The following is a 24,302-nucleotide window of genomic DNA, read 5'->3' on the forward strand; positions in this document are numbered from 1 at the left end:
TGTCTAAAATGTGGAACACAAGCATGGGGACGTCTCAGACAAGACATGATTAATTAATTGTTGTTGGTGTGTCGTTCACGATGAAAACACATAAGGAGTTTATTAAAAATGACAAATGATGTTACTTTTACAGTAATACCCTTGCTGATCCCATATATTGAATCTCATCTATGTTCTACTACTCAACAATCTTGATCTTGCTCTTTGAATTCTTCTGTTAGGCAACTAATCAATACGATAAAAGCGCTCCAGCCATTCCAGCAATGTTTTCTCAAGGATTGTTTAATTTTCAAAGAGCTACACCTCAAGAGCTAAAACATGCCACATGATTGCAAAACTGCCTTGTCTGACCTCCTCAATGAGTTGCGTGAGTTTACTTGTCACACGGCTACTACCCTATTTATAATTTGCTGCAACCCACTGCGTCTTGACCCAAGCGGCATTTAGAACACACTGGACAGTGCGCAGTGAATCACCCCTTGTTTCGCTTGGTCATTTATTTGCTGTCTGTTCGAAATGGTTGCTCAAACAGTTAGGCGAGAATGCAACATGTGTGACTGTCATTATCGATCTTAAATGATATTAATTTTATGGCATAATCTCTTTGCGCGCCTCCCAACAGTCGCACCTTCCGCTATGGTTGGTTCAAACAGGGGCACTTTACTCTCTCTCTAGGACACATCGTCCGGTGGTGGATCTCTGCGGTGCTTTGATGTGTGCGCTATGGTTTCCGCAGGGGAGAAAGAAGGCTAGTCTACTACAGGAGGCATTGTGACAATGTTTCGATTCATCACATTATAGTAGGCTTTGAAACAAATGTCTATCGTCTACCGTGGATGGCTTTAAAGACCGTTTTAATGGACAATTGTGCATCTGTTACACATTATCGGACCACACACACACTACCCTCCAATTGTGTCAATCTTTTTTAACGCTTTTGTGTCATTTTTTCATTTCCTTTCAGGATACAAAACGATCCTTTCAACATATAACGCGCCATGATGGCTAGTAAGCATCCGGCCGGCTACTGGTCGGATGCAAGGACACTCTTCCACTGTCTGTTGCTCGTCCAAGCCATATTTCTCACCCGAGCGCAACAACCACAGCCACAATCGAACGATGTCAATCGCTACAGTCCATCGGATCCGTTCGGCCGACAGCAGTACAATCCACAGTATCCAAACTCCCAGTACGATCCGAATTCGCGCACCAACCAGGGCCTACCAGCGCCCACGTCCGGTACGAATTATCAGCGAGACTACTACGGCAACAGCAACAACAACGCGAACAATCAAGACTCGAACAGTATCGACAACAATCGGTTCGGTCAGGACAATCGGAACGTGATCTTCCAGTCCACGACGCCGCGCGATTACTTTAATCGTCAAACGACTCCTCCGTCGTCCCGTTCCAGCTTCAATCGGAACCCGTTCGCAAACGATTATGCGGCGGGTAATTCCTTCTCGCAAGGTATTACCTATTTCATCGTTGCGTCCAAAATGGTACGACCCGGACAGGTGTACAAGGTGGCGGTATCGGTGTTGGAATCCCGCCTGCCGCTCAATGTCCGGTGCAGTATTTCGCGCGATGGTGTGGAGATGAGCAGCGAGACCAAACCGATTACGGTGGGCGTACCGGAGTCGATGCTGATGCGGGTCCCACCGACGAGCGTGATGGGCGAATACAAGCTGCGTGTGGAGGGTTCGTACGACAGGAACTTTGGCGGGTACGTGTTCGCGAACGAGACGAAGCTGATCTTCTCCCAGCGTTCGATGACGATTTTCGTGCAGACGGACAAACCGGTGTACATGCAGGGTGAAACGGTACGCTTCCGGGCGATCCCGATTACGACCGAGCTGAAAGGGTTCGATCAGGAGATGAACGTGTACATGCTGGATCCGGCGGGACATATTATGCGCCGTTGGTTGTCGCGACAGTCGAACCTGGGTTCGGTAAGCTTGCAGTACCAGCTGTCCGACCAACCGGTGTTTGGCGAGTGGAAAATCCGCATCGAAGCACAGGGCCAGATTGAGGAGGCACGGTTCAACGTGGAGGAGTACTATCAAACCCGGTTCGAGGTGAACGTGACGATGCCGGCGTTTTTCTTCAACACGGATCGCTACGTCTATGGGCGCATCATGGCCAACTTCACGAACGGTACACCGGTGAAGGGTAATCTAACGCTAAAGGCAACGATCCGACCGATCGGTTTCTTCAACCCGGAAGCGATCAATCAGATGAATCGTGTTGGTAACTTGGGACGATTGACCAACACGAACCAGAACGTACCGTACTATTTGCAAAAATCGAACCCAGAGTTGCTGTACAACAATCCACAAAACAGCTTTACCAGTCAGATCGGTCGCGATCAGAGCGGTTACGACGGTGCGGGACAGACCTACGATGGGCGTTACTCGTCCTCGTCCAATAACTTCCAGGATTCGTACGTGATCGAGCGGCACCTCAACTTCGACGAGGAGTGGCCATTCTGGATCAAGAAACCGGTAGAGACCGACGCACAGTGGGACTCGTGGTCAAACACGTACCGGGAAAGCTTACCCTTTTTACGGTTCTTCAATGGCACGTATGATTTCCGGTTCCCGATGAGCGAACTGGCACAGCTGATACCGAATCTGTCCGGTATGGAGATCCTGTTTACGGCACGCGTTGGCGAACGGTTCTACAATGAGATCGTGGAGGGTTACTCCTTGACACGCGTTTACAACTCGTCTATTCGCATCGCTTTCCTGGGAGATTCACCTCAGGTAAGTTGCGTGAATACGCTACAATAGTGGATCCTCTACCAAACAGGACCAGTAGTAACGATTTGTTCTTCGTTTTTAGGTATTTAAACCATCGATGCCGTTTACCGTGTACTTGATCGCGGAGTACCATGATGGATCGCCATTGCCACTGGATGAATTTAACGCCGGTCGCATGGAGGTGTCCGGTACGATCGATAGCCGCGCCTCAGGTGGTCGTAACACCTTCGATACCCGTGTGCTTCACATGTCGCAGAAGGCAGGCGTGTGGGAGCTAAAGCTGGACATCCGTCACGATCTGAATCTGGAAAACACGAAGCAAACGACCGAATTCCTCAACGAAATTCAATCGATGCGACTGACGGCCAATTACATCGATCCGTTTGGTGAGCGGGCGTCAACGGAGCTGCTACTGTTAGCACACTTCTCGCCGAACAACCACAACATTAAGGTGTACACTAGCACAGCCGATGCGAAGGTGGGCGAATACATCACGCTGCACGTGCAGAGCAACTTCTACATCAAGGACTTTGACTACCTGGTCATGTCGAAGGGCATCATTCTGGTTACCGGGCACGAGAACATGAAGGGCGGCGTTAAGACGATGGCGATTACGCTCAGCGCGGAGATGGCACCGGCGGCTACGATCGTCGTGTGGCACATCGGACGGTACGGAAAGCTGCTGGCGGACAGTCTTACCTTCCCGGTGAATGGAATCTCGCGCAACAACTTCACCGTATTCATTAACAACCGTAAGGCACGTACCGGGGAGAAGGTGGAGGTGGCCATTTACGGAGAGCCCGGCTCGTACGTTGGTCTGTCCGGTATCGACAATGCGTTCTACACGATGCAGGCCGGCAATGAGCTCACGTACGCGAATGTGATCACGAAGATGCTCTCGTTCGATGAGCACACGAATGGAACGCACAAGAAGACGTGGATGTCGCACGACGGTGATCCGGATGAGCTCGTTTACTATCCCGCGTCCTCGTTCGGTATCGATGCGAACCGGACATTCGATTACGCTGGGTTGGTTGTGTTCACGGACGGTGTTATACCGATGCGACCCTCCATCTGTGATCAGGCACTCAACTATAGCGAATGCTTGAATGGACGTTGCTACCGTACGGACAAACGGTGCGATGGTTACATGGACTGTGAGGATGGTACCGACGAGGCTGGCTGTAGCATACGGAACGAAACCTTGCTGGCCGAGTTCCGCAAGTTCCGCTTCAACCGTATCCTGCGCCATTATCAGAATGTGTGGCTGTGGAAGGACGTGAACATTGGACCGCACGGTCGATACATCTTCAATCTGGAAGTGCCCCAAGTGCCGGCACTATGGACCGTTTCGGCGTTCGGTATAAGCGGGGTACGTGGGTACGGAATGGTGCGCAAGCCCATCGAATATGTTGGCATACAACCGTTCTTCATTAACGTGGAAATGCCAACCGCGTGTCATCAGGGCGAACAAGTGGGTATCCGTGTGGCGGTGTTTAACTACCAGACGGTGGATATTGAGGCGACAGTCGTGCTGCATAGCTCACCGGATTATCAGTTCGTGCACGTGGAAGAGGACGGTATCGTACGATCGTACAATCCGCGTACCTCCTACGGAGAGCATCAGTTCTACATCTATCTAAACGCGCAGGACTCAACGAACGTGTACCTTCCGATTGTACCGACTCGCCTCGGTGAAATCCAAGTAACGATCCATGCTTCAACACTGCTCGGCGCTCATCAGATCAGTCGCAAGATAAAGGTGGAAGCAGATGGTTTGCCACAGTACCGGCATCAGTCCATCCTGTTGGATCTGCGGAACCGCGCTTACCTGGTACAGTTCATGCACGTCAATGTCACCGAAACTCCGATCATTCCATACGAAATCGATCGTTACTATGTGTTCGGTTCGAACCGGGCCCGCATCTCCGTGGTGGGCGATGTGGTCGGTGCCATTTTTCCCACGATGCCCATCAACACCACCTCCCTGCTGGAGCTGCCGATGGATGCGGCCGAACAGAACATGTTCAGCTTCGCAGCCAACTTCTACACCATCAAATACATGCGTGCCAGTACACTGCGTGACAAAAAGACCGAACGGCAAGCGTTCCACTTTATGAACACGCTGTACCAACGGCAGCTGAGCTACCTGATGGAGGATGGCGGTTTCTCGTTGTTCCGTGCCGATTGGAACCAATCTGCACCGTCCGTTTGGTTGACGGCATACTGTGCGCAGGTGTTTGGCGAGATGGCCGGTCTGTACGAGTACGAAAATTTCATCTTCGTCGATCCGTACATGATACAGAAGAACATGCATTGGCTGTTGCGCCACCAAAAGGAGGACGGTTCGTTCTGGGAGGAGACGTGGCTGCCCGACCGTAAGGCGAACCATTCTGGCTTCTTTTCGCGCAACGATGTCGTACGCGAGAAGAACATTACGCTAACGGCGCACGTGCTCATTACGCTAACGACGGTTAATTTACCTGCTGGTGTAAGTGTCCATAAAAGAGCTTTTTTTGTGTTGGAGAGAGGTAATTTCATTTTAAAAAAAATGTATCTTATTATCTTCTGCAGAGATTGGCGGCACGGGTTGCTTTAGCACAGCAAAGAGCGTTACAATACCTACAGCGCAATTTGGCCACTATAAAAGATTCCGGATCGACGTATGAAGTGGCAATCGTGGCGTATGCGCTTATGGTAGCAAAGGCACCGAAAGCGGAGGCCGCATTCACGATGCTCTCTACCAAGATGCGATCAATCGGTAAGTATCAATCGGTCAATCTTTTTTCGCTCGTGCGCAATCTTATGCTATTGATTTCTATCTATTTCAAACAGGCGAATTTAATTATTGGGGTAATGAGGAGGTACCGCTACCACCTACCAAATTGGAAAACCAGCGTTACTTCTCTTTGCCACGTTTGCCGTACAAGTACGACTCGCTTAACATCCAGACGACCGCCTATGCTTTGCTGACGTACGTATCGCGCCAAGAGCTGCATGTCGATCCAATCGTGGCTTGGCTTAACGCGCAGCGTTTGACGGACGGTGGATGGGCTTCGAGCCAAGACACTGGGCTCGCCATGAAAGCCTTGACGGAGTACAGTACACGTAACCGTGTATCGAACGTAACGCAACTAGCGATCAAGGTGGAAGCAACATCGCTGCCTGGTGAAACGAAGCAACTCTACATCACACGGAAGAGTTTGGCTCAGCAACAGTTTTTGGATGTAAGTTCCGGTTCGAACTGTAGTGGGGGAGATCCATTACTTGATCCTTACAACTGAGATAACTTGTTCTTTCTAGGTACCAAACGCTTGGGGTACGGTACGGGTGGAAGCAACCGGTGTCGGTTATGCCATCCTACAGATGCACGTCCAGTACTCGGTGGATACGTACAAGTTCCAAACGCAACCACCCGTCCCGGCATTCGATCTGACCACACGTACGATCTTCCACGGCAGGAATCAGTCCCACATTAGCTACGTTATCTGTCAACGGTAGGTGATACGCTGAATCTTATTATTTGTAAAGAAATTTTTTAAAAATCTGACACCACCCAGGTTCATTCGGTTCAATAAAAAAAAACTTTGGCTGCTTTGATAGCAGATATTTATAAGCGGAGTTTAATTATGCTTTCATTCCTCAACAGATGGACCTACACGGAAGAATCGATCCGTTCGGGTATGGCGGTACTGGATGTGGCCGTCCCGACCGGATACATGATTCAGCAGCAGAAGCTTGATTCGTACATTCTTAGTCAGCGTGTTCGTAATCTACAGCGCGCTCGCTTCCAGGAACGCAAGGTGCTCTTCTATTTCGACTATGTAAGTGTGTTCCTCCTGTGCAACATTTTCGAAAGTTGAAATTCAGAAATTAATATGCATGTGTGTTACCCTTTCCAGCTGGACAACGATTACGTTTGTGTGAACTTTACGCTGGAAAGATGGATGCCGGTAGCTAACATGTCGCGCTACTTACCGATCCGAATTTACGACTACTACGCTCCAGGTATGTTTTAACTCCGGTTTAAAATGTGTGTATGTTTGAATTAATATGTGTCCCCATTCATTCTAACCTTTCCAGAACGGTTCAATGAGACAATCTTTGATTCGCTGCAAACATATCTGCTCAACATATGCGAGGTCTGTGGTAGTTCCCAATGTCCGTACTGTTCGATCTACAATCTTGCCGTCCGTTTTCCGGGTTCGATCATTCTGATGCTACTGACCGGAATGGTGCTCGTTGCTCGCCACTACCGAATAGTGAATCCAAACGGGTGGATTTTTCTAAACGATTAATCCACTTGCACATCCAATCCATTATTTCCTTCTTTTTTGTCTTAGTGTAGCGGTATTTGATTACCCAACCGGAACAACTACTTTTATAAAGCAAAAAGGCGCACCACATTCGAATCGTTTTCACCCGTTTTTCTTTCTTAAAAGAGGGGAGGCAATATAATTTATAAGAAGCGGAAGAAATGGAGTTGAAATGGTATGTTCTAAATCATACAGAAAAAGAATAGACGCCATCGAATAGGTGCGAAAATGAGTGTAAATATAAAAAAAGGAACTTGCTTCAGCGTTTTAAAGTATTCCATCAGAAGAAGATTCACCAATAACAGTAGTAATAATGAAAGGGAACTGCGCAAAAGGGAGAGGTTTAGAACAACTTCTCTTGCATCCGTTTTCATCCTTATATCAACATTGTTGCGTCCGTTTTTTTTTATAGTTGTAGCAATCTTTTCTAAGATATCGATAAGGCTTAACTCTTAAATCACCACCATCACATGTGCGCCATCCAACAAATGTGAAGCTGATGAGTGAGAAAACTCTAGAAGACGAAGGAGGTTTTTATCGGCTGCCTCCATGAAGGACAACGTTTTAAAGAATGAAGTGTGTAGAATGCAGTTTTTTGTTTTCTTTTCTTTATATCCCTTCTGGAATGCTAAACAAAACAAGCAATTTGCAACAAAGACTAGAATGTAAGCGTCATGTGTGTAAAGAAGTAAAATCGAAGAAGCTAAGGAAAGGAATATAAAAACACATACAATTGAAGCTTCCTTTTTACGCTATAGAACCATTCTTATTTGCCTTTGAATCTCGTTTCGTTTTACATAAATTTAAGAACACAACTTAAGAAACACGGGGACACAGGATATCCGTCCTCCGTCCGTTTCTTCAAAGCAAGGCCGTCCATTTTGAATCTGGTCAATTTTTATATCATTTCGCGGTGTTCTCTTTTTTTAATTTACTTATTTTAGTATTTTTTTTCTTCGTATGAGCTTTTATATTTACATGAAATGCGTTTAATATAGCGAGAAACATAGGAAAGTGAGAGAGAAATGGTTTGTTCGTGCTATAGTAAAAGAATTTTGTTACTAAAAGAATGAATTTTGTATTATGTATGGCTTGATGCAGGAGGGAACTGAGAAGAGGTAAAATAGTGCAAGGTTTTCTTTTCGAAGGTGAACTAAATGATGATACAAATTGTTAAGGTGCCTTAGCTAGCGTCGCGTCGTATTTACTTACACAACCAACGGACCTCCTCTCGGTAGTAATACAATACAAACAGAATACACCTGTTGGCGATTATCAACAGTTGTACAACAGCAGTAATTACAGAGTGTGATACAATAGAATGTGAGCCATTTTCTTACCCCAGCCAGCCGATGGAGTGAATAGGTGAATTGATCTACGGAGGATCTTTTTTTTGTCAAGAATTTTGATGGAAAAGCCACTAAACCGACGGAAATGTAATGTATTACGACTCCCGAACTACTAAGCTAGAGAGAATGAGAGCAAAGAAATCTTGGTGAATCTAGACGAAAAACATGTTGAGTCCGCCATCGATGGCAAACGATGAGCAATGAAGCAGATAATAACAAAAAAAATGATAACTTGAAGAACTTAGATGCAAACGAATTTCTCTTTAAACAGAGTAAGATCCGAAATCTCTTCCAGAATGTTGATAAACCGTGTCTATTATAAGCGTGAGTGGTTATAGGATCCTTGCAGGAAGTCAAAACTCAACGTCCTGAATGGGGTCATATAATCCTTCAAGGATTTTGGGTTGGAACACAAAAATAAATGACTGTCGTCAGGAGTTTCTTGTAGATTAGTCATGTCTAGTGAAGAATACCAAGCTGCCGATTAGCTCGTAAAATATTAGCGAGAAAGGTGATAACGCTTTTTCAGAAACTGCAACAAACCAAGACCGGTTCAAAATCCACCGTAAAGCTCTAATTACAGCAGGTTCAGTCTGTTGATCAACATGTTTTACGGCACAAAATGCTTTTAACCTGTACGTGACTTATAAATGTGGCACATTTTACGCCCGTATGGTATGCCTTATCTACGTCATATAATGGAGAGCCACTGTTAAGTAGTGAGGTCATATTCATTTTACTGGCGTGTTAACAGACCCAACGATCATCGTACTGTACTGCGGTACAGATTCGGTTTCTACCGGAAGGGATAATTAAACGCTTACGTGAGCTTTCGCTGCTGCTGCTCACACATTGTGATTGTTTATTCAAGCAGTGGAAAAAACATGGCGTGTACGTGTTTATTGCAGTTCTGTCCTATCGATTCAAACAGCGGCGGATCAAACGGTAGGCGGTCGCCTAGGGTCTCACCGTGTTGGGGGCCCCAAAAAATGTGTGTAGTAGTTGTATTCATAGGCCCAGTCTCCTATGGTAGAGGGGGCCCCGAAGGGTACCACAAGAGGCCCCTGGCGAATTTTGAAGTTGGGACAAAATGCCTCGGAATCGGCCAATTTTGTAACTTGTGATACCAAGCGGATTGATAAAGCGGATAGTTTTGTCATATATAGCCAACATTTTCGACCCTCACGGCTTGCTGGGTCCAACGATAATCGTCGCTAAACTATTCATGCAGCAACTATGGTCGCTTAAGAAGGATGGAAAGGCATGGGACTGGGATAGCGAACTCGGCTACAAATCTGCAGATACACATTTTCGCAGATGCATCACAAGTGGCGCATGGTGCTTGCTGCTACATTCGGGCTGAAAGCATGAAAGGAGCAAGCGCGAGCCAAGCACTGCAATGGTCGATCAGTATCCCTAAAAGAAAACCAACTGGTGATCGTCAAACAAGGCAACATGCATCCTACCTTGTGGGCAATAGGGCGTATTATTTCGGTTATTCCTGGCAAGGACGGAACAGTTCGCGTAGTGACGCTGAGCACAGCATCCGGTAAACATATCGTACCGGTTTGGCAATGTTACCCAATCCCCAAATGTGCTCAGCAATTTGGATAGGAAGATTGGCACTGGCACTGAATAGCATGCCGCAACAAACCATGTTTTCGTTTATTTACTTTAATAGTTGTCAGTGATAACAAGGCAAGGCACATACCCATATATACCCATACATTAAATTTCTTTGGTGGCCGGAATGTGAGAATTAAGGTTTATGAAAGAACATTCCTCTCACATTCCTATCAAACGCATTAGAGTGAAGGGGGAAAAGGCAAAACGGATCCTGCATCTCTTTCGTATTTTGCGCCGTTCCGTCCGTCGAAAATGCTTCAGAAACGATGGAATTTTTGGTTTCTGACACCAAGAGAGCATGATAAGCGAAGAGGTAGCACAAGTTTCCGTACCACGTGGTAGCATTTCATTTTGCTGTACCCTTCCCTCTAGTGATCATAGCGCTTGATCCGTCGACTGATCTTTCCTCTCTTTCCGTTCGTCTAAACAGCACAGCGCGTACCATAACTATATATAAGTTTATTTTTATGGAAATAACAATGTGGAATATTGATGGAAAATATTTATGTATGGCATCCTTCTAAACCCCCGGACTTTCCATGACCACAAGAGATATGAATATTGCAAAATAACAATACATAATGTCTTCGGAAACAGTGGCACTCCATGTTTCCTACTGCTAATAATTAAAAAACTTACCTGTTGTACAGTTATGACACGCACTGTAAGAACTGGATGGATGAAAAGAGACGGAGGATTCTCCCCACAGTAGCTGAGCTATTTACTCTATAGATCGCTCTCCCGAGAGGGCCCTTGTTTGATAGTATGTGTAGCTAATAGCCAATAGGAGAAGATCTATAATTGATCAATAGCATCACAGTGACTGAATACGTGAGTAAACATGGCGGATCCTTGTGCGAATCAGATTGATGTTATCTCCTTTCGTGGATGCTCTCTTGGTGTCAGAAATCACAAAACTGCTCGCTTTCTGGTGGCTCCGATCGCATATGCGCGGAGACTTCGACGAAAGGAAAAGCGCTTACAAATAATATGCAATGGCGACTGAGATCACACATGGTGAACACTAATGATGATTAATTCTTTCCATTTTGCTCTCTGTTGTCCCCCAACAAAGATTGTCATCAAAAAGAAGAATAACCATGTGGGAATGTGGGAGGCAAACAGTACCGCGAGTCAATCTGCTGAGATATGTGATATGTGATATTAACATCTATTTTACTGCTCGTTATCCGTATCTTCGTATGCTGAGCGGTGTCCACATACTCAGTACATAACCGCATGCAATTATGAGGCGCGATCAGCATCTGCTGATGGCGACGCTTTCATCTAAACGCTTTCACGTACGTACGTGTTTATATAAAGAATCGTGTGGACAGTGTTTTTGTGTGTTTATTAAAAGTTTATTTAATAGATCGATCTTCGGATTCGTGGTTGAGTTGAGAAAAGGGATCAACGGCGGATCAAACGGTAGACGGAGTAGATGGTCGCCTAGGGCCTCGCCTTGTTGGAGGCCTCAAAAAATGTTTGTAATGCCCCTTCTTACTGCGCCTTTAGCTTTGCCGCATTTCAAGGGACTCAATGCCCCCCAAATTCATCATTTTTTAAATTAGAGGCCACATTTATAATTCCGCCCTGGGCCTCCAAGCAGATTGATCCTCCACTGCATTCAAAAGTCTCCAACACCCAGAAGGTACGGTTTTTGTCACTAAAATATTTTTGCTTTATTTTCCCACCTGGTCGAGTCTCGCTAATTTACACTTCTCTTAAGCGCTACGATTTGATTCGATTTACCGTTTCTAATGCTACTACACACATTCGACACATTTCGAATGCTCGGACGAATATTTAACCTAGTTGTGCCGTTTGTTGTTTTACCCTTGGCGCCTCCCAAGGCACAAGGACCCTCCCGAACAATTATGTACAGAAAAATGGATCAAACCACCGGTCCCTTTTCATCCTCGCTAACGACGATACCGAGTTTGCATTCCAAACACATCATGCCGCACCGTACTTTATCGTCGTCGTTGTACGCCCTTTTACAACGCGAGATAACGAAAGTGCATGATAAGCAAACGACTAAGGAAGCTATCATGATGCCATCACGCGAGATATATTTGTAATCAGCTTGTACGGGAAAGGGGTTTGCATAAGCGTTTTGGCGCGTTTAACATGGAGTAAAGAGCAGCGACAAATTGTACTGCAAGGAATTTTGAAATGGTGTGCTGTAAACGGCCTAACTAAAGCGATATAAAAGCAAATCCCGCGCGCGGCTTTTAACACGTGGCAATCTCTAAAAGCAGTAAAAATTTTAATTAAATAGCGTGGATTCCATCTGATAACGAAAATAAATATTTCTTCCCATGGTTTCCCACCTTTATAAAAATGCATCTAAATAAACATTCTAATCAAGAACTCATCCTCCCACTTCTTAAGTGGGCAGTGGTGGAGGTGTGTGTGCGCACGCTAAGTTTTCTTTTTTAGTGGGTAGGTGTCCATGTTTCCCACCCGAGGAAGCCTTCCATTTCTACTCTATATGTACGGTCACCTCCCCATTGCCGGACGCAAACCCTTCCTCTAGCAGACTCCAGTCACGCTGCAGTCCCTGCAACCGTCGGTAGGCACGCATCGATATGTTGAGGCTGGGCATCACCTCCTGAAGACCGGGTTCGTTCAGAAAGCTAAGCCCACACAAACCGAAGTAGGAATGGAACGGATCCGTATATGCTTGGGGCCACTTGGAAAATCCACCCACCGTCGCGTCCTGCGTCGAGAGTACGTATTCGCGATTATCCTTGAAGCTGGTCAGCTCAAACGCGTTCAGTATCTTGAGCGTGGCCGCGATCCAGAACGAATAACACGTATCGACCGGTTTGTTTGGACGGCCCTGGAAACCATCCTGCTGACGGAAGATAAGCCAACGGACGATCTTTTCCCGTGTGTCCTGTGAGAGCAGGTTTAGCTGTCCGCTAAGTTCGAGGGCCGCAATCGCACAGAACGTCGTGCCACCATGCGATTCCATCTCATAGTGCTGACTAATACCGTAATCGTACCGCTGGAAATGATTACAATGTGACATTAAGCTCTCTGACCCACCATTATCGCTTCCATCATCAACTTACGATACTCTTAAGGATATAGTCAGCCATCTTCTTACGATCCACACGACCCCAATCGTTCAGCATGGCGCAGATTGCGGCCGCACAGTACACAAACCGCATATCCTGCTCGCTTCCCTCGATCGTGGCACTGAAGCTGCCATCGTCCCGCTGTACCGCTGCCACACCCTCGATAATGGCTCTCCGGTTTAACCGGGACAGATCATCCCCGAGCGCGACCAGCACGGCAATTCCCGTGTACGTGATCGCCAGATGACCCCATCGGTACAGCTGCAGGCCACAGTTTTCCGGCGTGTCGATCACATCGAACGTGCTGGACCCCTGTATGCCGCCGTACGCACGTTCGCCCGGTTTCGGCACGACCTGCAGCTTGTAGATCCAGTTGATAATGTCCTGCTGGAAGGTGTCGGTTAGCATGTCCAGCGAATTTAACACATCCAACCCGCTGACGGCGAAAAAAGCGATGGTGACTCTGTGAACGGAATGCGGGTCGTTTGAAGTATAAGCATTCTGCATGGCCGTGGGATGCTCGAGCCCGATACGTACCTGGTAGAATCGTGCGAAGCTAGACGCTCGGGCAGTGTGTGCAGAAATCGTATAAAATACTTGGCATGCTTGCGAAACTCCACATCATCTCCTTCAAGGTTACTGTCCATGCCGAGGCTAAGATATGCACCCAGCTTCACGCTGTGCTGGTTTTTAAAATGTGGAAATATTTCCAAAGCTCCCTTCCAGACAGTAGAAAGGGATACTCCGGATGGGTGTTGAGGGGGATATTAAACTCAGTACACTTGGAATTCCGACACTCGGAGGATGGATGGTGAGGAGGAAGTTTCTTAAGCGGAGGAATGAAAACAATAACCCGAACTCACTCGCACTCTCTTCTCTTCTGGATCAGCACACACCCGTTCGCTTCATGTCGTCAGAGGCCGCTCCGGTGAAAGGGTCGAAATGTGCTAGGTCCGGACGCTGGAACGGATTAAATAAAAATAACGAAAGAATGCTGATCGCCCTGAACAATCATCTCACTTTGCGTATGTTTTGTTGTTTTTTTTCTGTTCGTAATGTTTGACAGTTTTGGTCTCCCTTTAGGAACGTCTATATTAAAATTTAAGTCCTGGCCGTTCTCGCGGAAATAAAAAGTCACCGTTCTCACTTGAAAAAAATATTTTGCGTCGTTGCGTACGTCGAAAGCCTGTATCGTATGCGATAACCGTATCGGAAAAGATCATAAAAATTCCATCTTTACCATCTACAATGCATAAAGCGTGTTGAAGCATTGCAATTGCTATTGCCGAGCTTTTGCTGACACTCGAATATTTTTTACAACTTTTTGTAATCAACCCACTTGAGCGAACTATAAATCTTTCATTGTTTTTATCTAAGAACTTTGGGTAGATATTTTGATTATTGGGATTAGAGTGATTAAAAGAAAAATCTTGTTAAGTCGAGTGATTTTTTTAAATTTGATCGATTCAACGATTTCGCGAAAAGCCTTTTGCAACCAAAGTCACATTTGACATCAGTTTGCCGTTGTTTGGGTTATCGCATTTTGACTTTTCTACATTCAAATTAATTTCAATGCAACGCCTCTTTTGAGACCGGTTTCCATTCGCCAAACTCGAGAGCTCATTAGCTTTGTGTAAAAATCCCTCAGCGTAGTACCGAAGAGCTAACATAAAACAAGAATTTGCTAAATGTAGGACAAAATCCGGTTTTATTAAGATTCAAAATAAACAAAAACGGCACAAATTGATGATCACCGGAGCTTTGACAGCTCGAAACAAAGTGTGTGCTTCGCGCGCGCTCTTTCGCACCGTCGGCGTCATCGCAAACGAAAGTGCAGCTGTTGTGTTTGTCCATTCTGCCCAGCAAATTTTTCTCATTCGCACACTAGATCTCGCAGGTAGGTGAACGCGCAAGTGTCTAGCATAGGAAAAGTTTCTCGGTAGAGGGTGTAAAAGCCGGAAAAGGTTACATTTCAGTGCTGGTTCAATCTGCCGGATGACGCTTCAATAAGAGGGATAATTGTGTGCAGCTGTTCCTTGCTGAAAGTAAAGATTCGGAACACTTCATACCATTTTGCACTGTGGCTAGGCCACAATACTGTGTTCAAGTGACTTCGGCATCATACTAATTGCAGTGTTTTTTTTTGTTGCGCTCCAGGTACGTGTGTGGTATTTGTACGGGTGGAATTTGTCAGCGACTAGAAGCAAGGGAGATTCCTGTTTGTTTCGTATATAGTTCGGATCTGATTGAGACATTCCCGGAAACGCATCATCATATCGGAACAACAAAGTGAAGCCGTTTCATACGCTTCGAGGCACCGAGGCATACTGTGTAGACAACAATATTCTTCCTGGTAACGCGAAGAAAATTATCTGATTTGCTGCTTGGAAGACGCGCAAAAACCATGGCCGATATACGGGTATGTAATAAATTTGATTAAAATTCACCTATGAATGTGGCTTTTTAACAATAAGCAGCGTAGGGAATCATGGATTAACCGGCAAATTTCCGGTGGTATAGTGTAGCTGCAACTTGTAGGAGCTTACTTAATTCGCTGTAATTTAGCCTTCACTTGAGGTTCATATTTTTTCAAGTTTGTAAATTTTATGGTGGGTATTTTTGTAATACGCATTTAGTCGCAAGCTGTATACACCGGAAAGCATAACAAAAGAATCTAGAACGATAGTGTGCATCCGGGGAATCGGTTCAGATCTGCGGTGGAATTTGCTTAGCCGCCATTTTTGTGTTTGACGCGGTCTATCGTTGCTGAGCGTGTTGCTATCTTGCTTCAGCACCACACAAAACGAACGCCAGTGAGAGCGAGATAGCACATTCTGCCGGTGCAAAATAAAAAAATACACACACACACACACTTACACATACATACATACATAATAGCAACGGATGATTTGGGACGGTTTCTTGGATTGCTGTATGTCGTTCAGTCGACGCTAACATGTTTTTATTTGTTTTTTAAATAAATGTTTTTCGTTTTATGTCGCTCTTTCAATATTGATTTATTTTATTACCAACCTTTCATTTACATTTAATATTGATTCGCATTATTTTAATTTACATTTATGTTTTTAATTTTAGGCAGCATTTGCCAAACAGCAAAATGGAGCACCGGCTACCGGGAGTCCCAAAATCGGCGGTAAATCTATCGAAAAGATTTACCAGAAAAAATCCCAATTAGAACATATCCTGCTCCGACCGGACACGTACATCGGTTCGGTCGAGGAGGTGAAGGAGCCGATGTGGATATTCGACAAAGAGGCCAAGAAGATGATCCAACGCGAGATTACGTACGTGCCGGGATTGTACAAGATCTTCGACGAGATCCTGGTGAACGCTGCGGATAATAAACAGCGTGATCCGAAGATGAGCACCATCAAGGTGGAGATCAATCAAGAAACGAACACGATCTCGGTCTGGAACGATGGCCACGGCATCCCGGTGGTGATGCATAAGGAAGAGAAGATGTTCGTACCGACGATGATCTTCGGCCATCTGCTAACGTCCTCGAATTACAACGATGAGGAAGAGAAGGTTACCGGTGGTCGTAACGGATACGGTGCGAAGCTGTGCAACATTTTCAGCACCAAGTTTACGGTCGAGACGGCTTCGAAGCAGTACAAGAAGTGCTTCAAACAGAGCTGGGGCGATAACATGTCGAAAGCGACCGAGCCGAAAATTAAGGAAGACTTCTTCGGTGATGACTACACGAAGATTACCTTCTCGCCCGATCTGACCAAGTTCAAGATGGAAAAGCTAGACGACGATATCGTCGGCTTGTTGTCGCGCCGTGCCTACGATGTGGCTGCGTCGACACGAGGCGTGACTGTTTTTCTGAACGGTCAGCGTGTTCCCGTTAAGTCGTTTAAGGACTACGTCGATCTGTTTCTGAAGGAAGCGACGGACGAAGTGGGCGCGCAGGTGAAGGCTTGCTACGAAACCGTTAACGAACGCTGGGAGGTAGCGGTTGCGATTTCGGAACGAGGCTTTCAGCAGGTATCGTTCGTTAATTCGATTGCCACAACAAAGGGCGGCCGTCACGTGGACTACGTGGCGGACATGATCGTGAAGCAGCTGACGGAGGTGCTGAAGAAGAAGAACAAGGGTGGCGTAACGATCAAACCATTCCAGGTGAAGAATCACATGTGGGTCTTTATCAACTGCTTGATCGTTAATCCCACGTTCGACTCGCAGACCAAAGAAAACATGACACTGCAGGCGAAGAGCTTCGGATCGAAGTGTGCCCTGTCGGAGAAGTTTATTACCGCGGTGTCGAGGAGTGGAATCGTAGAGTCTGTGCTTCAATGGGCCAAGTTTAAGGCCCAGACCGATCTTGCCAAAACATCCGGTTCGAAAAAGTCGAAGATCAAGGGTATTCCGAAGCTGGAAGACGCTAACGATGCTGGTACGCGCAATTCGCTCAACTGTACGCTCATTCTCACCGAGGGAGATTCCGCTAAAACTTTGGCCGTGTCCGGTTTGGGGGTGGTAGGTCGCGATACTTACGGCGTGTTTCCGCTGCGCGGTAAGCTGTTGAATGTGCGAGAAGCCACGCACAAGCAGATTTTGGAGAATGCTGAAATTAATAATCTGATCAAGATTCTGGGTCTGCAGTACAAAAAGAAATATCTTTCGATTGACGATCTGAAGACGCTACGGTACGGCAAGGTGATGATTATGACAGATCAGGACCAGGACGGATCTCACATTAAAGGTTTGTTGATCAATTTCATTCATACCAACTGGCCTGAACTGTTGCGTTTACCGTTCCTCGAGGAATTCATTACGCCGATCGTGAAGGCAACGAAGAAGAATGGCGAAGAGCTCTCCTTCTTCTCGCTGCCCGAGTTCGAAGAGTGGAAAGCTGAGACGGCCAACGCGCACACGTACAATATCAAGTACTACAAGGGTTTGGGTACGTCTACCTCGAAGGAAGCGAAGGAATATTTCCAAAATATGGAGCGGCATCGAGTTTTGTTCCGCTACGAAGACACCGGAGATGATGATGCGATCCTGTTAGCCTTCTCCAAAAAGGCGATCGAGCAGCGTAAAGATTGGCTGACGGCCCACATGGAGGAGTGCCGCCATCGGAAACAGGTCGGTTTGCAGGAGCGTTATTTGTACACTAAAACGACGAAACATGTCAGCTACAAGGACTTTGTCAATCTCGAGCTGGTGCTGTTCTCCAACTCGGACAACGTTCGTTCGATTCCGTGCATGCTGGACGGTTTGAAGCCGGGCCAACGGAAGGTACTGTTTACCTGCTTCAAGCGTGACGACAAACGCGAGGTAAAGGTGGCTCAGCTGGCTGGTTCGGTTGCGGAGAAGTCCGCCTACCATCATGGTGAGCAGTCGCTTTGTTCCACAATCGTCAATTTGGCGCAGAACTACGTGGGAAGTAATAACATTAATCTGCTCTACCCCGGCGGTCAGTTTGGTACGCGTTTGACGGGAGGAAAGGATAGCGCTAGCCCCAGGTATATTTTCACAATGCTTTCCGAGCTGACGCGTTCCATTTTCCATCCTCTGGACGATCCGTTGCTGGAGTACCAGATGGACGATAATTTGCGCATCGAACCTGTATGGTATCTGCCAATTATTCCGATGTTGCTGATCAACGGTGCAGATGGTATCGGTACCGGATGGGCGACGAAAATTCCCAACCATAATCCGCGGGACGTCATTGCTAACATTCGTCGAATATTGAACGGACAGGAGCCTAAAGTGCTGACTCCTTGGTATAAAAATTTCCGAGGTGTTGTCGAATCGGTCGGTCCTCAGAAGTACATCACGGCCGGCAATGTTGGACTGTTGGATAATCAGAGGATTGAAATTTCCGAACTGCCCATTGGTACATGGACGCAGACGTACAAGGAGAACGTGCTGGAACCGCTGCTGCACGGTAACGACAAGCAGAAGGCAGTCATTTCCGATTACAAAGAGTACAACACGGACACTACGGTGCGGTTCGTAATCTCTTTCTTGTCCGGAGAGTACGCGAAACTGTACGCAGAGGAAGGAGGGTTCCATAGGGTGTTCAAGCTGACCAGCTCTATCTCAACGGCAACGATGAACGCGTTCGATGATAAAAACTATCTCAAACGGTACGCTCACGCGAATGACATCTTCATGGAGTTCTATACGATTCGTCTGGAATACTATGGCAAGCGCCGAACGTATCTGATCGGTATGCTTCAGGCCGAGGCCGACAGTCTCTCGGATAAGGCACGGTTCATCATGGAGAAGTGTAGCGGAACGATGGTGGTGGAGAACAAAAAACGCAAAGCGTTGATCGATGAACTGATCAAGCGTGGCTACCGGCCGGATCCGATCCAGGAGTGGAAGCGTCGCGTACAGACGAGCGATGAAGACCAGGAAGGGGAAGGCGAAGGGGACGAGGAGGAAGAGGTTGAAGACGTGAAGCCGGGCAAATCGTCTGCCAAGGGCGCGAAGGGTCCGGTTGATCCGGAGAAAGCGTTCCAGAAGCTTACCGATGTGAAGAAATTCAATTACCTGCTCGGCATGTCCATGTGGATGCTGACGGAGGAACGGAAGAATGAAATTCTCAAGCAGCGCGACCAGAAACTGGCCGAACTGAAGGCGCTCCAAACGAAAACACCCGAGGTACTGTGGATTGACGATCTGGATGTGCTTTCCCGCAAGATGGATGAGTTCGAGGAGAAGGAACGTCTCGAAGCTCTCAGCACGGAGAAGAAATTGAAGAATACAGCAAGCAGGGGCGGCCCGTCTGCGGGACGTGCAAAGACCGGTGGCCGGAAAACTGCCTTCGACGATACGAAACCGTGCATTGAGGCGGAATTGGTGAAGTTCCGCGTATCGGAGGAAATGATCAAAAAGTTAGAGAAGGCGGCCGCCGTGAAGGTGAAGAAGGAGAAAAAGGAACCGGGCGAGAACGGAGATGAAGGCGATGGTGAGATCGATGAGTTTGATGCACTGGTAGAAGGTGGTGGCGCCGGTGGGGAGAAGCCAAAGCCAAAGCCGCGCGTCAAGAAGGAACCGAAGGAACCGAAAGAACCGAAAGCACCTAAAGCGCCGAAAGCGCCCCGGGTAAAGAAGGAGAAGGTTTCTCCGGGAACGAAGAGCCCGGCAAAGCGCGGACGGGTAAGATGAAAATATTATTAATGTAAAGATGCTTAACGTTAAAAAAATATATATTTGTTTCGGTTGATTTATTTTTTACAGAAAAAGGTTACATCGTCGGATGAAGATGATGGTGCATTCAATTCGGATATGAGTGACGATGACTTCGCTTCATCAGTAAAAGCTCCGCCGACGCGCGAAAAGCCCGGACGTCGTGCAGCAGCAGCTAAGGTAATCTATTCATGCCTCAATAGAATGAATATGGATTATTTTCTTACATTTAAAATGGGGAAAAGACCAACTGTGTGTGTGAATTATGTTGGATCGTTGCCTTTTTTAACATCATCATCTTTTCGTTTACTATTTCCAACAATACAGAAGGTCAACTACTCTATAATGAATGACGGTGAGGAAGTGGAAGATGATGATTTCAACCGTTCGGATGACGAAATGTTCGACAATAATCAGGGAGGTCAGTCAAACCCCGCTGCCGGCGACGACAGTGATGTGGAGGTGCAGGATTCAGTTGGCTCCCGGGTGATTAATCTCGAGGATAGCGATTCGTCCCCGAAAAAGAAACCTGGACCAGTGAAAAAGCGTGTTCTAGGCCCGAAAGTGGCCGACACAGCAAAGTCCGGAGCGGGTGCTAAGCGTGCACGGAAGGTCGGTGACAGCAGCAGCGAGACGGAAAAGAATGTGAAGGTAAGGATAATTACGGCTAACCGAAAATAAGTGTCTCAAATATTCGTCTTATTGACTAATTTTTGTTTTTCCTGTTTAGAAACCGAAAAAGAGGATCAACAGCTCGGAGGATGAAGATTCTCCTCCGTCGGATGACGGCGATGATTCGGACTTCTAAGCGGTAAACAAGAAGGATTCTTCGGGGGGAAAGCATTGGAGTTCATACAATAGTTTTTTATACATCAACTGTGTGTTGAAAAGATTACATGTTAATTTAAAATTTTAACGAGCCTGATTCACTACTTGCAAGAATTGAGAGGAGGATAAGGAGAGATGGGGAGCAATGGAATGTAGCACCAGTTACACAGCTCCAGATGAAAAGGAAGTTAATGTAATTTAACGTTGTCTTAAAAGAAGGTACACGCGATAGAAGTATTAAAGCGAAAAGAAGCTTGAAGGATCGAATTTGAGAGGTGTGGGAGTTGCGTCTGTATATCGTATACAATGTATCTCTAAAATGGCACAGACTTTGTAGGAAAGCGGAACTGAGCAGCAAAACACTAAAGAGGATCGCGATACCTAAATTCAATCTATCTATGTAATGCATACGCACAATCGCTGTTCCCTCTTGAGCTATTTCGCGCAACACAGTCTGTTACTATCTGTTACAGTAAATTGGATTGTAACAGTAAAACGACAGCAACTCTCTCAAGTGAACACGAAAATACACCCTAACAAGAAGATGAAATGTAACATGGAATGGCAAAATATATGACACTACTATAGATGATAAGGAGAACCAGATATATGTTTTGCTTCGTGGATATCGACGGGAAGGGCGCGTACAGAAGGGTGTTTGCAGAATGTGTAGTATTTTACCTTCTTCTAGACTTATAAAACATACATTACCGTAAGTGCATAAGTACAATGTAGCACCAGGGTCTCACATATGACCCACTTCCCCCCGTACTAACATTTTCTTATTCGTGAATTAACCATTTGGTGTGTCACCTTTAGAATGCTGTTCCGCAAAATGATATCAAAATGGATCCGCACTTTTCGTTTCAATTCAATAATACAAAATAAATACTGTAGATACTTTGTACATATTAACGCGTCTCGTTTAGTTGTCCTTATGAATGAACGATGGATGGAGGAAGTTTGTTGAATTGAAAGAAAAACATTTCAAATGTGATGTCGACATGGTCGGGTCTTTTTTTCGGAACAAAACTTTTTCGTCTCTTTTATCTGTCGCGTTCTTCATCATTGATCAAAAAATCCCAGTACAACAATTATTTCTAATCAAATTTGATCTGATTTGTACCAAGAGAGCATCCTCCTAAAAGATTCCCTTGCGTCGTACTGATACATACAAGTCTTGTATAAAGAACTTTAAAGAAAATTACGATTACTGATAAAAGTTTGATGATCATTACGACAGCAGAACAGATATATGATGTACTGCATCGATGACATCGTGGTATGCGTCGCTCTAGGGGTGCGCCACGTGGGCAAACCCGCCACTGCAGCAACGGACTCAGCGGCGGATCAAGCGGTAGGCGGTCGTCTAGGGCCCGCTTTGTTGGGGGCCCCAAAAATTTTGTGTAGTAGTTAAAGGTGTATGCATAGGCCCCGCTCTCCTTATGCTAGAGAAGGCCCCGAAGGGTACCACAAGAGGCCCCTGGCAAAATTTGATCACGTCTGTCTGGCGGTGTCACATTCCTATCAAACGCGTTTTCTGTCGTTTGCCGAAAACGCTTCGGAAATGATGGAATTTTTGGTTTCTGACACCAAGAGAGCATCCAAACGAAGCGGTAGCACAAATTTCCGTACCAGCAGGCAGCATTTCATTTAGCTGTACCCTTCCCTCTACTGATCATAGCGCTTGATCCGTCGACTGATCTTTCCTCTCTTTCCGTTCGTCCAAACAGCACAGAGCGTACCATAACTATATATAAGTTTATTTTTATGGAAATAACAATGTGGAATATTGATGGAAAATATTTATGTATGGCATCCTTCTAAACCCCCGGACTTTCCATGACCACAAGAGATATGAATATTGCAAAATAACAATACATAATGTCTTCGGAAACAGTGGCACTCCATGTTTCCTACTGCTAATAATTAAAAAACTTACCTGTTGTACAGTTATGACACGCACTGTAAGAACTGGATGGATGAAAAGAGACGGAGGATTCTCCCCACAGTAGCTGAGCTATTTACTCTATAGATCGCTCTCCCGAGAGGGCCCTTGTTTGATAGTATGTGTAGCTAATAGCCAATAGGAGAAGATCTATAATTGATCAATAGCATCACAGTGACTGAATACGTGAGTAAACATGGCGGATCCTTGTGCGAATAAGATTGATGTTATCTCCTTTCGTGGATGCTCTCTTGGTGTCAGAAATCACAAAACCGGTCACTTTCTGGCGGGTCCGATCGCATATGCGCGGTGACTTCGACGAAAGGAAAAGCGCTTACAAATAATATGCAATGACGACTGAGATGACCGTGTGCTCCTCTAGCTCTTGTAAGCTGGACACTAAACACTAACGGTGATGAATTCTTTCCATTTTGCCCTCTGTTGTCCCCCAAAAAAGATTGTCGTCAAGAAGCAGAATAACCATGTGGGAATGTTGGAATGTGGGAGGCAAACAGTACCGCGAGTCAATCTGCTGATATATGTGATATGTGATATTAACAACTATTGTACTGCTCTTTATCCGTATCGTCGTATGCTGAGCGGTGTCCACATACTCAGTACATAACCGCATGCAATTATGAGGCGCGATCAGCATCTGCTGGTGGCGACGCTTTTCCTCTAAACGCTTTTACGTACGTACGCGTTTATACGAAGTATTTTGTGGACAGTGTTTTTGTGTGCTTATTAAAAGTTTATTCAATAGATTGATCTTCGGATTCGTGGTTGAGTTGAGAAAAGGGTTCAACGGCGGATCAAACGGTAGACGGAGTAGGTGGACGCCTAGGGCCACGCCGTGTTGGAGGCCCCAAAAATTGTGTGTAGTAGTTGTATACATAGGCCCAGTTTCCTTATGCTAGAGGGGGCCCCGAAAGATACCACAAGAGGCCCCCGGCGAAATTTGACCGCGAACTACCCGTGGGATGATTCAAAAAGAGTTCAGGAGCCCCTTCTTACTGCGCCTTTAGCTTTGCCTTATTTCAGGGCCTCAATGCCCCCCAATTCATCGTTTTTAAAATTAGAGGCCCCATTTATAATTCCGTTCTGGGCCTCCAAGCGGATTGATCCTCCACTGCTGCGGATCCAAACTGCTCATGAGAAACAGAGACCAAGTTGGTAAAACGGTGAAGAAAGTCAAAATATTCGTCTTCGGAGATTCGAAT

The 24,302-nt window shown here is 46.1% G+C and overlaps 3 protein-coding genes across 4 annotated transcripts; 2 read left to right on the top strand and 1 right to left on the bottom strand.

Annotated features, from left to right (window-relative positions):
• The first annotated feature begins 998 nt into the window (after nt 1-998).
• Nucleotides 999-8,336, top strand: LOC128301255 (CD109 antigen). Its single transcript, XM_053037637.1, has 8 exons — nt 999-2,765; nt 2,845-5,253; nt 5,337-5,523; nt 5,598-5,989; nt 6,066-6,259; nt 6,412-6,586; nt 6,665-6,770; nt 6,846-8,336. Exons 1-8 carry the CDS (start codon nt 999-1,001, stop codon nt 7,058-7,060), a joined length of 5,445 nt encoding a protein of 1,814 aa, XP_052893597.1. The 3' UTR covers nt 7,061-8,336.
• Nucleotides 8,337-11,723: 3,387 nt separating this feature from the next.
• On the bottom strand, nt 11,724-14,154 carry LOC128302076 (geranylgeranyl transferase type-1 subunit beta). The gene is made up of 3 exons (XM_053038800.1): nt 13,677-14,154; nt 13,134-13,602; nt 11,724-13,066 (listed from the first exon to the last, which is right to left on the bottom strand). The coding sequence occupies exons 1-3, from the start codon at nt 13,784-13,786 to the stop codon at nt 12,539-12,541; spliced, it is 1,107 nt and encodes a 368-aa protein (XP_052894760.1). The 5' UTR covers nt 13,787-14,154; the 3' UTR covers nt 11,724-12,538.
• Nucleotides 14,155-15,313: 1,159 nt separating this feature from the next.
• LOC128303686 (DNA topoisomerase 2) lies at nt 15,314-22,040 on the top strand. 2 transcript variants are annotated; one of them, XM_053040728.1, is made up of 5 exons: nt 15,314-15,558; nt 16,236-20,276; nt 20,358-20,486; nt 20,634-20,957; nt 21,037-22,040. In XM_053040728.1, exons 1-5 carry the CDS (start codon nt 15,544-15,546, stop codon nt 21,112-21,114), a joined length of 4,587 nt encoding a protein of 1,528 aa, XP_052896688.1. In that variant the 5' UTR covers nt 15,314-15,543; the 3' UTR covers nt 21,115-22,040. The 2 variants fall into 2 exon arrangements, with proteins under 2 accessions (XP_052896688.1, XP_052896689.1); XM_053040729.1 differs by having other exon boundaries at nt 20,637-20,957.
• Nucleotides 22,041-24,302: the final 2,262 nt, after the last annotated feature.

This window comes from Anopheles moucheti, chromosome 3 (genome assembly GCF_943734755.1).
Source record: "Anopheles moucheti chromosome 3, idAnoMoucSN_F20_07, whole genome shotgun sequence".
NCBI lineage: Eukaryota > Metazoa > Arthropoda > Insecta > Diptera > Culicidae > Anopheles > Anopheles moucheti.

What these genes read in the sequence shown, in the direction of transcription:
- LOC128301255 (XM_053037637.1), top strand. Translation starts at nt 999, where the DNA reads ATGATGGCTAGTAAGCATCCGGCCGGCTACTGGTCGGATGCAAGGACA. An exon ending in CGGTTAATTTACCTGCTGGT is followed by an intron (nt 5,254 to 5,336) that starts GTAAGTGTCCAT and finishes TATCTTCTGCAG; the next exon opens with AGATTGGCGGCACGGGTTGC. An exon ending in TACCAAGATGCGATCAATCG is followed by an intron (nt 5,524 to 5,597) that starts GTAAGTATCAAT and finishes TATTTCAAACAG; the next exon opens with GCGAATTTAATTATTGGGGT.
- LOC128302076 (XM_053038800.1), bottom strand. Translation starts at nt 13,786, where the DNA reads ATGGACAGTAACCTTGAAGGAGATGATGTGGAGTTTCGCAAGCATGCC. An exon ending in GCTTCGCACGATTCTACCAG is followed by an intron (nt 13,603 to 13,676) that starts GTACGTATCGGG and finishes TTCCGTTCACAG; the next exon opens with AGTCACCATCGCTTTTTTCG. An exon ending in ACTATATCCTTAAGAGTATC is followed by an intron (nt 13,067 to 13,133) that starts GTAAGTTGATGA and finishes AATCATTTCCAG; the next exon opens with CGGTACGATTACGGTATTAG.
- LOC128303686 (XM_053040728.1), top strand. An exon ending in GTCGTGCAGCAGCAGCTAAG is followed by an intron (nt 20,487 to 20,633) that starts GTAATCTATTCA and finishes CCAACAATACAG; the next exon opens with AAGGTCAACTACTCTATAAT. An exon ending in AGACGGAAAAGAATGTGAAG is followed by an intron (nt 20,958 to 21,036) that starts GTAAGGATAATT and finishes TTTCCTGTTTAG; the next exon opens with AAACCGAAAAAGAGGATCAA.